This window comes from Montipora foliosa, chromosome 5 (assembly GCF_036669935.1).
Source record: "Montipora foliosa isolate CH-2021 chromosome 5, ASM3666993v2, whole genome shotgun sequence".
Lineage (NCBI taxonomy): Eukaryota > Metazoa > Cnidaria > Anthozoa > Scleractinia > Acroporidae > Montipora > Montipora foliosa.
This window is the reverse complement of record NC_090873.1, coordinates 34671919-34688751: the sequence shown is the minus strand read 5'-3', so window position 1 is coordinate 34688751 and position 16833 is coordinate 34671919. Positions and strand designations below refer to the sequence as shown.

The 16833-nt window shown below is 37.3% G+C and overlaps 1 protein-coding gene across 1 annotated transcript in view; it reads left to right on the top strand.

Annotated features, from left to right (window-relative positions):
• The first annotated feature begins 886 nt into the window (after positions 1-886).
• The window catches only part of LOC138004043 (long-chain-fatty-acid--CoA ligase 1-like), a 37346-nt gene continuing 21399 nt past the window's right edge, over positions 887-16833 (top strand). Inside the window, exons 1-11 of the mRNA XM_068850438.1 lie at positions 887-1270; positions 3095-3203; positions 4725-4792; positions 6236-6343; positions 8068-8167; positions 10263-10435; positions 10876-10908; positions 11140-11191; positions 12129-12205; positions 15040-15117; positions 15864-15946. Coding sequence (XP_068706539.1) covers positions 1106-1270; positions 3095-3203; positions 4725-4792; positions 6236-6343; positions 8068-8167; positions 10263-10435; positions 10876-10908; positions 11140-11191; positions 12129-12205; positions 15040-15117; positions 15864-15946 — 1046 coding nt within the window. The 5' untranslated portion in view covers positions 887-1105. The remainder of the gene's footprint in view (positions 1271-3094; positions 3204-4724; positions 4793-6235; positions 6344-8067; positions 8168-10262; positions 10436-10875; positions 10909-11139; positions 11192-12128; positions 12206-15039; positions 15118-15863; positions 15947-16833) is intronic.

Genomic DNA, 16833 nt, shown 5'->3' with positions numbered 1-16833 from the left:
AGGTGCATTACGTCGATCCGAGGTGAGCGATCCGAGTTGATCCGGTCCCACTCTCAGTGTATCTACCTAGATACATTGTCTTTCATTCAGGCTAACAAACCCATAGATTGCGCCAAACGCAAAATTCAAGATGGCATTGCTTTAGTAAATAAAAAGGTGAATTGGTGATTTTAAAGCAGCACATGCAAAAACAAGTGCATAAAATAAAATTTAAAAAAGGAAAAACGGCCGGCGTTGTGGACAGTTTTTCATCTCTTTCCAAAGACTACAACTCAGACGTCCTGTAAGTAAATGCAATACTTAAAAGGTGTTAAAGTATTGTGGTGAACTTCTTTCTTTGCACATCCAGAATCGCTCTCAAATGTAAATCAGAGCTTGTTTCCAGGACTTCTTCTTTTACCTTGGTGGCTTACCACACGTACAGCATGTACGCACCCCGGGGGAGGTACTGCCATATATGGACTATATAGTTATGTGCCGCTGTGAAGGGTATGGTTTTCAAGCAGTTTACTCTAGGATAGAGTATGTAAATCCTAGCGTTTGGGTCTAGAATGGGTATCATTTTTCACGAAACTGACCATTCGGTTGAAGATTTTATCAAGACTAAGGAAACCAGAAATTCCCGCTAAAAAATATTTAAAAATCGAGTCGGCAAAGTTTACGCAACTCAGCCTCAACTGTGTCGATAAATGGCTATCATGAAACACTTCTGGATATTAGTAACTGTCAAGTATCGGGATTTAGACGGAAATCGGTGCGTGTTTACTCTAGTATAGGGTAGCAAAATTCAGCTGAACTAGCTCTGGTATAGGCTAAGGGTTCCAGGGTCCCAGCGGCACATCCCCACCCAAAAGTTCCTAAAGTACCCCTCCACCCCCCGGGGTACGCACTGCGTACCAATTTTGAAGTCATTGAAGGTTCACGCGCAATCCGAGTTGTATAAATCAGATTGATCGCTCTCTGTTTGTTTAGCCCTCTGCGCAACTGCCCAATTTCGTAATTTATGTTTCGTGAAACCGCACGAAAACTTCTGCTTACCATAGCGCATGCATGAGTTTGTGCCATCATATTGCTCATTTTATTTGTACCAAAGTGAAGTTAAAAGATGACAAATTACACAGCGAAGGAGTCAGTGTTGACATATTTGAGCGATCCAGCCGTGGTAGCAGCTTTGGGTGCATTTGCAGTCACCTCAGCATATTATCTTTATTCTCGACCAACTCCACAACCATGTCCTGTCGATGCGAACAGACAATCCTACGAATTACCGGCAAGTATTAGTACATTTTAATTTAGTAGGGAAGATATCTGTTTACAAACGTTGCTTTTGTTATTCAAATGTGCCAACCACAGGAATAAAATTCCATTTGTTTCGACAGCCAATCTGCACAGTAACAATAAGGAGACGTGATATCGTCTCAAAGCATCAGTGCATGTGTACGCTAAGTTGTGTTGATTTATTTAGCGTGATTCGTATATACTGCATGCTTAGCTTAATATACACAAGTATGATATTTCACTTGATAATTTGTAGGGGAGGTAAGATCAAAACATTCATACTCAATGGAAAATAAAATCTCCGTGTAATGGTAAAATGAAGTGAATCTTGGAGTGCGTTCGATTGACTCCATTCCGGAATAAGAATACGTGGAGTGATGATTTAAAACGCTATGTACGTGTGGCATTTTTAAGCAACAAAAATATATAATAAAGATATGTTTAACATAGCATTTTAGCAGGTGTTTGACAATTTTAATGTAAATCTCCGGAAAAGCGAAGGATTTCTAACTTCTATTGCATGAATTCCTATTCCAAAATACGGTCAATCGAACGCACCCCCCCCCCCCCCAGAAAAAAAAAATGTTGCAAATTATCATTGTTTTTTATTTCTCTTTGGACATGAAGATGTCCCAAGAGAAATCAAAAACAATGCCTTTGCAAATTTTTTGGGGGTAAAAGAAGTGTATTATGGGATTTGAGAAATTGGAGAATAGGACATTTGCACGATGACACCATTTGACTACAAGTACCAGAATCCTTCAGGTTTTGCTTTTCTCATGCTAATTAGAGCTACATTGTATTCTTGGGTTGCACGTCACACAAACATAAATCACTTACCATTTAAGAAATTGAGAGAGAGGAATAAATAAACAACATCTCCAAGTCTCAGGGCCGTGCGATATTCTGTACTTGAGTTATTCGGCAAAATTTAGTACTCAAATTTGTAGAGTGTAGTATGGATGCGCCATGTTGGTGTACTGCTGAAGTACATCAACATGGCGGCCGGAAACCTGTAGAAACATGTGGAATTTAGTTTGGCTGTCTTTAACACTTTCTGCTGTACATGTATAATGAGCTAGCAAACATTCGTATAGACACGTCTCCTAGTATATTGGCTGTTTAGGCCACAAAAACACGAGGGAAATCAATATTTTTATGCAACTGGCGTGTTTTTCGAAAGTCGTCAACATGTCACGCACTGTAAAAAACTCTGAAATTCAAACTGCTCTATTTTTGAAACGAAGCATGGTACCGAGCTGAAAACTTGCAACTTGCCTTGTTCTAACTGGGGGTGAGGGTGGAGGTGCCCCAAGTGTGATGATATGGTATTGACCAAGTCACTGAGGAACATAGGCAGAGTGTTGGTAAGTTATCGTTCAAGTATTAGGTGAAATGTGAGCCAACGGAGTATCGGCCGATATATAAACAGTTCTTGTCTAACAAGTCTTGGTTGAAATGTATATATATTCATAAGAGTGTCATGGGCAATGACCACTGTTGACCGATAGAGCACCGATTATACAGCGATCGACAGTAGATTGATCTTGCGACTGATGGTTGATTGATTGTTGGTCCATAGGTGGCCAGGTTTTGGCCACTAGTCGACTGCTTTGTGGTTGATATATTGACCAATACCTTGAATTGTTCTATACACAATCAAGATATCGACCATTTTTATTTGTTTTGGCCAGGGCCGAGAACAGTATAAGCTTGCTTCGGCTTTAAGCTCAGTATTAAAATTATTTTACTTCATACTACCAAATTGATGCTTTTGAGCCAATAAATTAATATTTTTTACTACAATGAATTTCAGGGCGAGGATGGTGCCAGAATGAGCTCTTTAAGTACAGAGATTATTGAAAGACTATTTGATGATGTCACCACTGCCCATGAAGCTTTCATGCGGGGAGTAAACTTATCAGGTAGAAGGAGCTGTTGCACTGAACGAATTAAGGCATTTTGTTTGCAACTGATAACATAATACTTTCTGTGTGAGCTCAGATCAGAACATACCTTCATAATTAAATAGTCTTCTGCATGCAATTATTGTTATACCTGTTAACTCAAAATATGTATTCCAAATGGAGAAGAATATGTCGTGTGCCTTGGGTGGATTTAAACTCACTTACTCCAGAGAGGGAACAAAATGCATACTCTGTAAACTAGCCGGGGAAACAACAATGTGAACTTTCAACTCACACATGATCAGGTTGCAATTGTGAGCCTTGAAACCACAGCAAATTTGTTTGCCAGCTCAAGTCAGGAAAAACAGCTTTCTGCTGTCATGGTATACAAATGCTTTCATAGCATTGGGAGGTACAGTATAACTGTACAATGAAAACACACTTAATAACTGGTCCCAAAAGGAAACAGAGAGTTTTGTTTCCCCTTGACCCAGAGTCATGTTCCCTATGGCAAACATTGTGGCTGGTATTTTTTGCAGGTCACAGGTCATTGTTTTACCAATGCAGAAAGTATCCTAAACAGTCATAAACGCTAACCTTAGGCATAAAAACTTTTGTTTAGGCCTAATTGTGCCTATAAGGTTAGCTTTTATGAATGTTTGGGATACTTTCTGTATTTGTAAAACAATTAATGACCTGTGACCTGTAAAAAAATACCAGTTGCAAACATTGAAGGTCTTGGGGAAACAAAATTGGGACTAGTCATTAAGTGCTTATTATTCCTCATAAATTCTCATTATTTATGAATAATTATTAACAAATAATGTATTCATCATGATTCATTTAATTCATACACCAGGGATTTCACAAAGTTTGTTGGTGTCTCGGTTTGCTATAAAATAATATTGTCATGTCAAGGTCCATCACTCCACGGACTTCTAACAGGGCTTCACAAACCTGAAGTTAAATGGCAACATGTTGTAATTACATCATCTCTTTTGAAGTTAAAGAAAAATTAACGTTACGTTAAATTATGTTAACCGTGGTGAATGGACTGAAGAGTATTTTGTCGGTAGTGACTGTGGGGTGTGTATACTCAGGAAAAAATCTGAGTGCTCCTTTGCAGGGAACGTATCAATGACCTTCTGATTACTGGACTAAGTTCAGGTGCTCTATAAATGGGCTACTGTATTATAATATTAACCCATTGACTCCTGGGGACTCTCCATTGACGAGTAAATTCGTCTGGCGTTAGACATTAAAGTTTGGCCGGTTCAGGCCGATTTGGGAATCAAAGGGTTAAGGGCCTCAATTATCCCTGGCTTATTTAATTACAATGAGGTGAGTATTCTCCAAGTCAACATTGATGAAGCAAATCTCTTCTTTTAATTATATTTCTAGTCTGAAATTTCAGCGGTCTCCTCCCTAACCCCAGGGGGCACGTCCACTACAGTGTATTCTATTTCTTTCTTTGAAGAAAACAATGTAAACAATTATTTGACTGTAAATCCCTCACTTATAACTTCATTTTGTTTTCAGGGGATAAGCCTTGTTTGGGTTTTCGCAGCAGTCCAGGGGGGCCTTATGCCTGGCTAACATACAATGAGGTGAGGTATATTTTTGAGCACTAAGTATCACGCCTTAAAGAACTGCTACTATGATACCAAAAAAAAACACTTCCTTTTTTTCCTTCAGATTTTTGATGTCTGTTTGCTTAACACCTGACTGGCAAAATTTTGACCTTTAATCAGGGTTCGTACTTGTCTTGAAAACCCTTGAAAACCCTTGAATTTTGAGAGTACATTTTCAAGGCCTTGAAAGTCCTTGAAATCTCTGCTCTTCATTCCTGGTCCTTGAAAGTCCTTGAATTTTTTCTGACCCGCATAATCAGCCATTCAAGTCATGTCATTACAAACACGACGAGCTGTAGGGTCAAGAATGGTTACCGGTGCCTTTGCATTATTTTCACGCATCTTCGTTACAGAAAATGAGCAAGAAACAGTACTGTCAGACTATTTCCATGGGTAATAAATTCTTCGACGTAAATAAAAAAGAGGTCCTTGAAATTTCAAAATTTGGCCCTTGAAAGTCCTTGAAAAGTCCTTGTATTTTTGGTCTGAAAAAGTGTACGAACCCTGTTTAATTCATTTTTATCCAAAGGCTGTTTATTACAGTAACTTTGAGTGTAGTCTTGGATTTCATGGTCTGTCCTGTAACTCGCATTCAAAACTGACTGACCTCAGAGGGTTTGATCTAGGAAACTGTGACTTCATAAAATAATTTACTCTCTAGCTTGAAATTTCAGCATGTAAATGCTTAGATATAAATGCAAAACATGAGTTTTAAAGTCTTAGAGTGTTGGTGGGACTGCTGACTCCCAGGAGTCAGCCGGGCGGGCACTGTGATTCAGAGTTGTATGAAGAAGTGGCAAACATTTCAGAATAAAGATTGAACGTTGTGTTATCAAAGGAGAGTTGTTATTCCCGTTCTGTCAAAGATATACTGTTGGTCAACAAAAGCCCAAACTCTCATGAATGCTGTATATTAATTCAGCTGCGTACACAAGCATTGCATTATTAATTAAAGTAGTTTACTAAGTACAGTGTATTTGAAGTCATTTTCTCCTCAATACAGCTCTCTCAAGATTTTAAAGTTAGTGATGGCAGACCATTAAAAAGGAAAATTCCAATGAACAGGTTTCTTTTTTAAATCAAGGCTTAAAACTGGGTCATTTAGTGTTTAGTTAACATAGCTTTTTTTAAATGGAAGTAAGTTTTGTGGTAATTTCTGCATAATGTCTGGAAAAAATATAATGTAATGAATTAGTTTCTGTGTCAATCAAAAGCTGTCAAGTGTCGTTTTCATACAAATTTGAGGCTTTTTGAAAGTGCTTTTGATATACAAATGAGATAATGCTACAGTAACTGAAATCAGAAAAATTATATAAAATTGGGACAGTACAGGTTCTGATTTGAAAAATAATTATTTCTCAAGTGTTGAATGGTCACCATGACTTGACTGTGAGGGTCCGTGTCATTTTTCTTTATTAGGTCCTTGAAAGATCCTTCAATACTGGTTCTGGTTTGGTGGAAATTGGCTGCCATCCTGCTGACAGTGGACATACATTTGTTGGTGTTTATGCACCAAACAGAATTGAGGTTGTAGGGAAACTGACATCAGTAGAGTAGGGGATAACACTGTTGTCTCAGACTGAGATATGTCCAGAATACTCGTCAAGTGTAAATTGGATGCATGCTTATTTTGATAAGCATCAGGAAGTGTCCCCTTGCTATATATTTTCCCCCAACTTCATCATCACAGGCTCTAAACTCTGCTCTTGAAGCATAGATGAAAATTAAGCTTCATTTAATTGAACCAAATAATTAATATATAAGTGCTAACAGCCCTAGCACTTATTTGATTGTTGGAAATTATAGGTAGCAAATGCTTAGACATTGAAATTGAGCATGCATCTAAAGTATTTATATGCATATCTGGACATACTGTAAGTGTTGTCTCCAGACTGTAAAAAATGTTATCTTAATCTAGTGTAGAGTAGGGACTTTTATTGTTGCTGCAAGGGATTTAGATTTCATAATGTTGTGGGAGAGTTTGACCTATGCATTTTATTGAAGGTGAAGGGGAGAATACTCGCACTTACAAGTCATGTATCTGGACAATTTAAACAATTTTTTGTGTAGCCCGCACTTCAGAGGTATACATTTATTTCATTCATTTCCACTTTATTGAACAAATTGGCCAAGGTTGGGTATAACCATTAATACAGTAAACACCCGCATATAACAACACTTTTTTCAGGTTTAAGGCTGATTGTGTTCTTATTTGAGGGGTGCTTAGTGAGAAATGATCCTGAAAGTGTTCTTAAAATGTTCTTAAAGTGGTTTCAGCAATACTTCAAGTTATATATTACTACAGGTTTAATTAACATACAATGCTGTTTTGTAATAGATTTTATAGTTTGTGATGGTCCTGAACACCATAGTACTAATTGATATAAGTTACTGTATTGGTATTATCCTAATACCCTTTCCCTTTGTATTAAGAACATGTTTTATTTATTAGGCTGAATGTGTTCTTATTTACATGGTGCTGTATTGGCCAAATTTCAGCCTGATGTTGTTAATCCACTTGTTCTTATAATTATGCGGGTGTTTACTGTAATGTTTCCATTTCAAAAATTCATTGGTTGCAAGACTAGACTAGTGTTTTGGCTCAGGCAAATCCCAACAAGACAATTTTTTGTATCTAATTGTTAGGAGTGAAACCTAAGAACAAAAGACCACCAAGGAAGTCATTCACTGGGTATTTCAGACTACACAACACCCCTCTAGCTAAATGTTATATAAATAGGGCTGTTGTTGAGCTGTATATCACAGGAAAGAGGCTTACCCCTTTCACTGCCAAGGGCTTCGCCATTCACGAGTAAAATCGTCTGGTGTTAGACAGAGTAAAATCTATAAGTGTCAACAGATTTTATGGCAGTGAAAGGGTTAAAATTGGTGAAATGACTAAGTTTACTGGTAGCACGTCCTTCGAAATTTTGAACCTTGAACTTGTTAGCAATATTAAATTGGCCATTACTATACATGTACAATTGTTCATTGAAGAGATGAATTCAAAGTGTAAACAATGACATGAGCAAAAATTCCCCTATACCTTGAAGAATTTTTAGAAGAAAACCGCCTTTTGGAAACACCCCGTGGATAGGTCACTTGCTGTTCAATTTCTGAAGTCTATTACTCAAGTTTGTCTGTTTTTGACCTGCCAGACCTGTCTCTTATGCTGGAACTTTGTTCCAGAATTTTTGTAAAAGTTGCTCTAAAGACATGCGGTTTCCTTGTTTCTCTTCTTTCCATTTTAGTGGGTGTTTGTTGGGCAGGCATGCAACCTTTACTCAATGTCATTAGTTCCTTTGTATGATACACTAGGACCAGATGCTTGTGTCTTCATTGTCAACCAAGGTAAAAAAGCAATTATATTCAATCAAAGTAGTTTTAATTGAACTAAAAACATGTAAGACTAAAAAAGTTATGCCAAAAAATCTTACGAATACTTTCAAACTCTGGCACGAAAAGTTTGCTTAACAGCTGTAAGTTAAAATAAAATGTTTGGCTACCAAGCATGTCAAGTTTGCAGCCAATTAATTACCACATGTTTTTCTATCATTGTGTCCACGCTTTAATAGATGAAAATGATCATCATTGTACAATCCATTGCAATCGCACAAACTGTGGAGTTTTAAATTTGTATGTATCAGGTACAGTGTAAGCAATTGCAATAAGGCCTCCACCAGGTTTATTCTGGTTTTACTATAACATTATAAGGTTAATTCATTCTTCCATGTATAAGCCGCACCTTTTCTCTCAAAAGTAAAATAAAAAATCAGAGGGGCGTCTTATCTACAGAAACACCTGAGGTTTGAGTTTTCTAAGGTTCAATTAATATTGAACGTTTGTCCTTGTTTGTTTACTAGCAGAACTTCATTGGAACTTCAAAGTTTGTTGTCTCCATTTTTTTTAGCCTGTGTACAGACCGCCCCTCCCCTCAAAAAAAAAATCGGAGAGGAACGGTCTGTGATTTACCGTTAGTAATCGTGTTCCGGAATAATTTTGCATGCATTATTTAGTAATCTACGCTGACCAAAATTTGTGTGGCTCATATTTCGTTTGGAGCTAAATTCTCAAAATGGTGGTCAATGAGGTAGATTTCAAATGTGCATCGAAGAGCGTCTCCGATAGTTTTAAGATACCTTGGCTTAATAGCATAGAAGCACTCTCTAAAGGAGAGGATGTATTTGCAAGTCTTCCAACCAGGTACGGCTCTGATCTTCAAAACAGCACAGACCGTTGCCGATGAGCTGTTATTTTCCTCGGTGTGTACATTCTCAAATCTTAATTCCATGGCATCACGCTTTGTAGATTGTACTTGAGAATGGCTAGGCTGGTTGGGATTACATTGACTGGTAAGGAATAGCGGGAGACGTTTTTGAGCGGACAATCTTTTGAAACCTCGTGAAGAGCGCTTTCGTTTCTTTTGCGCTGACAATTCCTACAAATGTACGTCGAATCGACTTCCACTTTACACTCCATAGATAACAATTCTGCTCGTACTTTAAAAGAAAAACCTCTTTGACAATCAAAAAGATTTTTATTCGTATTTTGTACCGTGCTCAAAGTTACACACGAACGAACTAATCGTAAAATCTCTCACGATGGTTCTCACAGTGTTGATGTGGAGAAATAAAAATAAAAGCCAATCAAAACTCGTTGTTTCAATGATGTAATGATCGATGGGTAATAACCAATCAAATCATTTTCCACACATTCCAGGAAAAATCACGTGGTATGGAACACGATTATCAACGGTAAATCACAGACCGTTCCTCTCCGATTTTTTTTTGAGGGGAGGGGCGGTCTGTACACAGGCTACATCTTTTTTTCGAAATTCGAGCTTCCAAATTGGGGGTGTGGCAATATCTACGGGTGCGGCTTGTACATGGATTTTAACGGTAAGTCCCATTCCTTGGAGTCAATGTGGGTTTTAATGGCATGGTTCAGTTATTTACGTGTACATGTAAAAAATAACCCTTTCGCCCAGCCTTGAAGTGGCCCCCATTGACAAGTAAAATCATCTAACATTAGACAAATTATAAAGTAATTTATCAGAGAACGCATGTTTTATGAGTCAAATGAGTCAATGAGTCGTGAGTCATGAGTCAATGGACTCTCAGTCAATATAGCAATGATTTGTTGATTAAGCCTAAGCCCTCGTTTCAGTGATTAGGCCAGTAAATATAAGCACTCTCTGAAATTTTAGCTTTCATTTTATGGTTTAATTAACTGCACTAACTCATTGACTCATTGACTCATGACTCATCGACTCATGACTCATTGACTCATCGACTCATAAATACTTGTCACTCAATTTATCATCCTTTTTTTTTTGTTTTGTAATTTATCATTCTTAGGGGGGGGGGGGTTGGGAGGGTTAAAGGTTTTTTTTTTTTAATAGACCTAGATGTTGTTAACCTTGGTTTCTTTTTTGATCGTGTTTCAGCTCAAATGACGACAATTGTTTGTGATGAGAGCAAGCTAAAAGTTCTTTTGGAAGAGGCTAAGAAATGCCCCAAGTTAAAAAATATTGTCAAGATTGGTGCTGCTGTCACTGATGAAGAGAAGGTTGTTGGAGATGAAATGGGAGTTAAAATCATTTCTTTTACAGACGTAGAGGTAAGTTCTAATAGAATAATAATGATAGTGTTATTATTATGTAATTCTTTCACCTGAAATTACAGTGGAAGTAAAACCATTCACAATATTGATTTCGTCAGCACAAAACAATTGCATACTAAAGAATCTCGGCCGTAACCTGACTGATCACTGCAAAATCACATTTTTGTCAATCTATATGTATAATGCACTGTTCTAAGAGTTAAATTATGCAGAAATGCAAAAATTCATGAAATTAGTTAAGTAACATTTTGGCACCTCCATAATTTCAATAATGTACAATGAATAAAATTGTCCAGGCAAGTGTTTTTCAAGTAGCAATGCAGTTAATAGAGATGTCCAAACACAAAGTTTATGTGAAATGTTTGCACTGTGAGAGTTTTTGCTGGATGATCATGGCATTTTTTGCAGCAAACTAATTTGTTGTTTTCCCTCTTTAGGAGCGTGGAAGGGATAACAGACAGGAGAAAAAGGTAAGAATGTTATGACAACATTTTAAATGTGTGTGATGTAGCAGAAAGAAAATAGTTGAGCACAAGTTTTGTTAACATGTATTTTTAATTTGTAAGTAATAGTCCAAAATTTGCCCACACAAAGTCCAGGACACGCTACATGTGGAACGTTCAGTGGATGAACACTGCAATCTTTATTATAATTTTTGTTTTTGTTTCATTATCCATGGTGTTTTTTCCTGTCATGTGTAGCCTCCAAAACCAGATGATATTGCAGTGGTATGTTATACAAGTGGGACAACAGGTTAGTTCATCAAAATATTATTTGTGTTGTGGAGATTGTCCAGTGTCCAGAATAGTGATAGAGCTTTAGCTTGGTGTTGTTGATCCAGTCTGCTACTGGTGATTGTGGCCCAATGTAACATAAAGTGGAATTGCCTACACAAAGGATCTGTGGCTTTGGCACATGAAATGATAACAAGACTTTAGGGTTAATATAATAGATAATCTAGTCGACAATTCTCTACTGTCTTCTTTTCCTTTTAAATTGATGAAAGTGATTATTTGTTATTTAATAGGTTTATAGATTGATGGCAATGATTCTTGTCATGTGCACTTGCATGGTGATCTCTCTAAAATTCGTGGACTGACCTGCAATTTGAAAACGCTTGATATCTTTTAGTGTGGGTCTACTGCGAACGGTGTGTGCATTTGTATGTGGTTTGAGTGTATTTAATTACATGTATAGACACCATAATGCTTAATACTTTCAACAATGCCATTTTTGGTTAACTTTGCATGTTCTTTACAAGCTTGAAATGTGTGATTTGTTGCTGAATGCAAAAAAAAATTATCAAGCCAAAATTTAACCTCAGGTGTAAAACATTTTCATCAACATGAATGAAGGATGTTTGATACATGTATGCATTGATCCAATGGCAATACTTTTGGCAGACCCTGACTTCTTTTGAGTTTCATTATTTTTGTAGATGAAATCATAATATGAGCTTAAAGACTCTGGGGGCACAAAAAGTGTTTGGCATCTGTAGACTTAGCCAGTTTGGCTACAGTTAGTGTCTTGTCCATGTTTTAATTAAAAGTCTGCAGATTTCATGGATATTTTTGCTGTTTTAAGTAAATGAGTTTTAGGTAATTTTACTGGCAAATTCAGCTTTCTAGCAGTCCACCCTAATCTCTCCCCCCTTTTTGAAATTTACCATACATTTTTGGAATTAAACCAGGGAACCCTAAAGGAGTGATGTTGACTCATCGAAACATAACTGCAGGAGTGGCTGGTATTGTAACTACTCTTGAAAAGGTATTTGTGAAAAAGACCCTAAGACCCCTCGAAAACTCGAAAAAAGTAAGCCAAACCCCTCAATTTGGCTAACCCTAGGCCTAAAGTTGGTTTTTAGGCCTAGATGGTCACAGGGCTAGTATATACATCCAACGGGAAATGAAGACGTCCGGCCACACATGGAGCATGGTTAATACAATACAATACAGTACAATACATACTTAATTGACAGCCCCCCTTAGGGGCTTTTCATGGCCAATGAAACTCTAATGAAATGACGGAACAGAACAACAACAACAACTGTTAAGAATCCCGACTGGCCGGAGGCAAACCAGTTGGCTATTTACAAGTGCAGCTGAGAAGTTGAACCAGGGACTACCAGGAACAAATTCAACGAGTGGTCAGAGGGGGTCTTGAACCCGGGATCTCTGGATCTCAAGGCAAGCGCCCTAACCACTGGGCCACACTGCCTCCTAAACCTAATTAATGGTTACTCCTGAAATTAAATATGGCAGATCACCCATCTTTCACTTTGAAACAAGTTGTAGCAAACGAAGGACTTCAACTTTGATTGAGGTAACACAAAAAACCAACTTTAGGCCTAGTGTTAGCCAAAGTAAGGGTTTTGGGTTAATTTTTTCCAGTTTTTGCGGTCTTAGACCTCTTAGGGTCTTAGTTTTCAAGACACCCTTTGTGAAATCATTGTTTGACGTAGTTACTGACACAAGGAATGACCTACAATTAGCCACAGTGGTATCTTAAATGATCTAAAATGAGTTGGTTCTTGATCATTTTAGATCATTTTAGATCCCATTGTACATTGTAGCTCATTTTAGGTCGATCATTCCTTGTTTTTGTAACTACGCATTTTTTGATCAATTTAACACGTGGCCATTTGTTTGTGACGTTTCATCAATCAATTAATATTAAGTATGGGTAATCAAATGGTGACAAGTGAAATTAGGGAATATTTTCACCTGCATTTTGTCCAAAATCAAATAATTTCCTGAGACTTCGGGCGAGGGAAGTTATTTGATTTTGGATAAAACCCAAGTGAAATTATTCCCTAATTTCATGAGTATACCATTTGATTAGCTTTTAATATCTTGAGTGACAAATTACTCCTTAATTTTCAAACCAGGGCCTGCAGGGCCTGGTTGTTCAAAAGCCGATTAACGCTAATCCCAGATTAAAAATTAACCAAGGTGTTTATTTCTGTACTCCCAAATGCTGTTCAACGCTGATATTTGGCAAAACAACGAAATTAGACAAACCGATTTAATTCCATTTTTGAAATTCTTAATTTGTATTAACTTTTAATTTTAATATCCACCACATTTTTTTTCCGAGGGCCACATGTAGATTATCTTAAGAAATTAAGTGCTAAAGAAAGACTAAGGAGACAAAGAGTATAAGAAGGAATCCACCAGAAGTTCGAGTTCGAGTTCAAAAACCTAGTACCAATTAAGATTATATGCATCGTATAAACTCTTCTTCTTAGGCCATCGTAGCTTGATTAAGAAAATAACACAAACAGCGGTGATAAACATTGCATTCCAACGCATTTTTATAAAACTTGACGTTTCGTATGCTAGTCATGCAACACACATTTTCAAAAGTGACCGTTACAACTTTTAAAAACTATATATATATCGTAAACAATAGGGGTCTGGAACCTAGACTGAGAAAATTGATCTGCAGCAGTACGTGTCTAGACATAATGAAAAGTAATAGCTAAAACAGCAATAACTTCTCACTACTAATATTGACATTAAGGGAAGGCTTAAGCTCTTGAATGAACAAAGTTCTTAAAAATGCGTTGGAATACAATGTTTATCACCGCTGTTTGTGTTATTTTCTTATATGCATCGTATTGCAAACTTCTCAGGGGCACCCAACGAGAATATCGTTCAAAACCACTTAAAGATAGCATTGTTAGTCGTATTTTAGTATTTAAACGGTAGATATAGGCATATTTTTATCCCCTAAAAATTTTTCATCTGTTCGGACTTCCTAGCTGAAAGTCTAGTGATTCGAAAATTATGGGGATCAAAACTTACCTTTTCGAAAATTTCAGCCAGAAAAAAGGCTCCCGAAAATTCTAGGTGAAAAATCCTTTTAAAATGGGCAATTTTACCATTTTTCAGATGTTCAAAAATCCTAGGAGAGGCAGTCTATATAATAAAAGACTTTATTATATAGATAATGATAAAATACCAGGATTTCTCCTTTTACTAAAAAATCGTATCTTCACTGCGCTCAGTGAACATATCATTTTTATCCTTCACATGTGAGGATATAGGTGTCGTCATGGTAACGAACCAATAAAACGCGAGCTTCCTCTTCATTATAAGATACTTTTGTGCTTTAACATAATTCTTCTCTACGACATTAACAGTTTTACTGTAAAATTTTACATTATCATGATTTACTTTTTACAACTTTCATATCTTGTTTCATGTTACACAACGTGCGTGTTTTATCAGTTGGTGACCACTTTTTCACTCTTTCAAAAATGAGAAAAACAAGTTGTTTTAAATCTAGACATTTCATCAATATCTATATAATAAACAGAACATTACATGGCCGCTTGGGGATACGAATTTTATCTTCTCGTGCTGAAAGTATCTTCGCTCACTCGTGAGAGATACTTTCAGCACTCGAAGATAAAATTCGTATCCCCGCGCGGCCATGTAATATCCTCTATATATTAGTGTGGTTAACCTCTGGCATATGGGAAATTCCTTTTCAGGGTATTGTCAAACTTGACCTTTTAAAATATATACAATAATTTGTTGCGAGGCATATATAATGATAGTTTTTACAAATCTATAGATATTTTTACTGTTTTGCAGTGTGGGCTTTATATCAGTGATTCTGAAGTGCACCTCTCCTATCTTCCTATGGCACACATGTTCGAGCAAATTTCTCAGGTTGGTGGACCAATAATAATAATAACATTAAAGGTTAGAGCGGTTTTCCATTGAGTGTCGAAAGTAATTAGCGAATTGCTTTGGTTTACGATTAATTCACTCAGTGATTAATTCAAAGTCCTCACGCCACTTTTTCAACCAATCAGAAGTGAAACCAATACCTCGCGCGTGCACAGTTTCCCGCGCTTTGTGTCGGCTACGTGTAATTACTTCGAGCTTTGATTGGTTTACTGGATTGTCTCCGTCCTTTTTGATAGGCCAAGGTAATTACTTTGGTTTTGGTTTTACGACACTCGATTGATACTCGCTCTATTTAAACGATAGTGTTAATTGAGAGAGTGCATGATATCTTTAATCAGATAATAGTGTAAGAATTAGTTTCTGAACCAAAAGGACAGTGCATCTTTGCCAATTCTAGTCCAATATAAAAAGCTGTAGTTTGTTTTGGGATATTTGAGGTCTCTTTCTCGGTATATCTGCAACGTTGTGGCATCACCATCATCATATCGAGCGCATTTGGAACCTGCCATTCACCAGCGGTGGTTGTGTGAAGACAAGTTAAAAGGGAAAACAGCTCACTTCCGGTTGCCGTCCGCACCTCGAAAACGCCGCGTGCTTAAACTCCCTAACGTCTATTGTGCTTCACTTCTATGTTGGTACTTCAAGTCGACGCCGAGTTGGGCTTGCTAAATTATCCTATAACCATGTTTTTTCAATTGCGTTGTTGTTGTTATTTTTCTTTCTAGGTGATGTGTTTTATGTACGGTGCAAAGATTGGATTCTTTAGTGGGAATGTCAGAAACATTCTGGATGATGTACGAGCTCTAAAGTAAGATTTTGTCACCCCCTGTTTTTGCTCCAAACCAGATACAAATTTTTTGGTGAAAACAAACTCCTTCCCCGTCATGTGTTTTTTCTTACCGATCTTGCTTATGTTAATTCGAATTCGGTGGTGATAGTCACTTCCTGGAAGATGCGAAACGTCAAGTACGGTATTATTTCAAACAATGCCTTTGTTTTTGTCATGTTTGTCAACGCTATTTGTGCCTGTTTCTTCTTTAGCACAGATAGCGTGGCCTAACCAAAGGTTTTGCTTCGCTAATCACAACATCACCAAGTATAATTGTGAACCAATCACAACTTTTAAAAAAAGACATGGAGCTGGCGCTAAGTACGATCGTAAAAAACGTGAGCGAGAACGTTACAATTGGTTTCTGTTTCACTCCTGGGGCCTGTTTCTCGAAAGTCCCGAAACTTTACGGGCCATTTTCGGGTGTCACAATTCCCTTTGTATCTCAAGAACGGAGAGGATTTAAGTCGTCAAACTTCACAGTCACTTTTCTTTTTGTTACCTTGAAAACATGTCAAAAGATCGGCTTTCCAAATCAAGCGGCTGGCACTTTCACAAATGGCTTTTCGGGCCCGAAAAGTTTTCGGGACTTTCGAGAAACGGGCCCCTGGTTATGAGTGGACCTAGAAGTTGCTTATTTATTACTCATTCATCCCTGAAGCGGCCCCCATAAAGTAAAGTATCACTTTCAGTCGACTGAAAGGGTTGAGCGAAGTATATGGCATAGCGAAAGGGAAGTTAATGAAATTAAAAATAATAATAATGATAATAATTTGTGCTGACCTAAACAATAGTTATTGAGAGGTGACTTGCGTTAGTGAACTGAAAAATACTGCGCCCGACATCATCAATTTCTCGTCTATCAA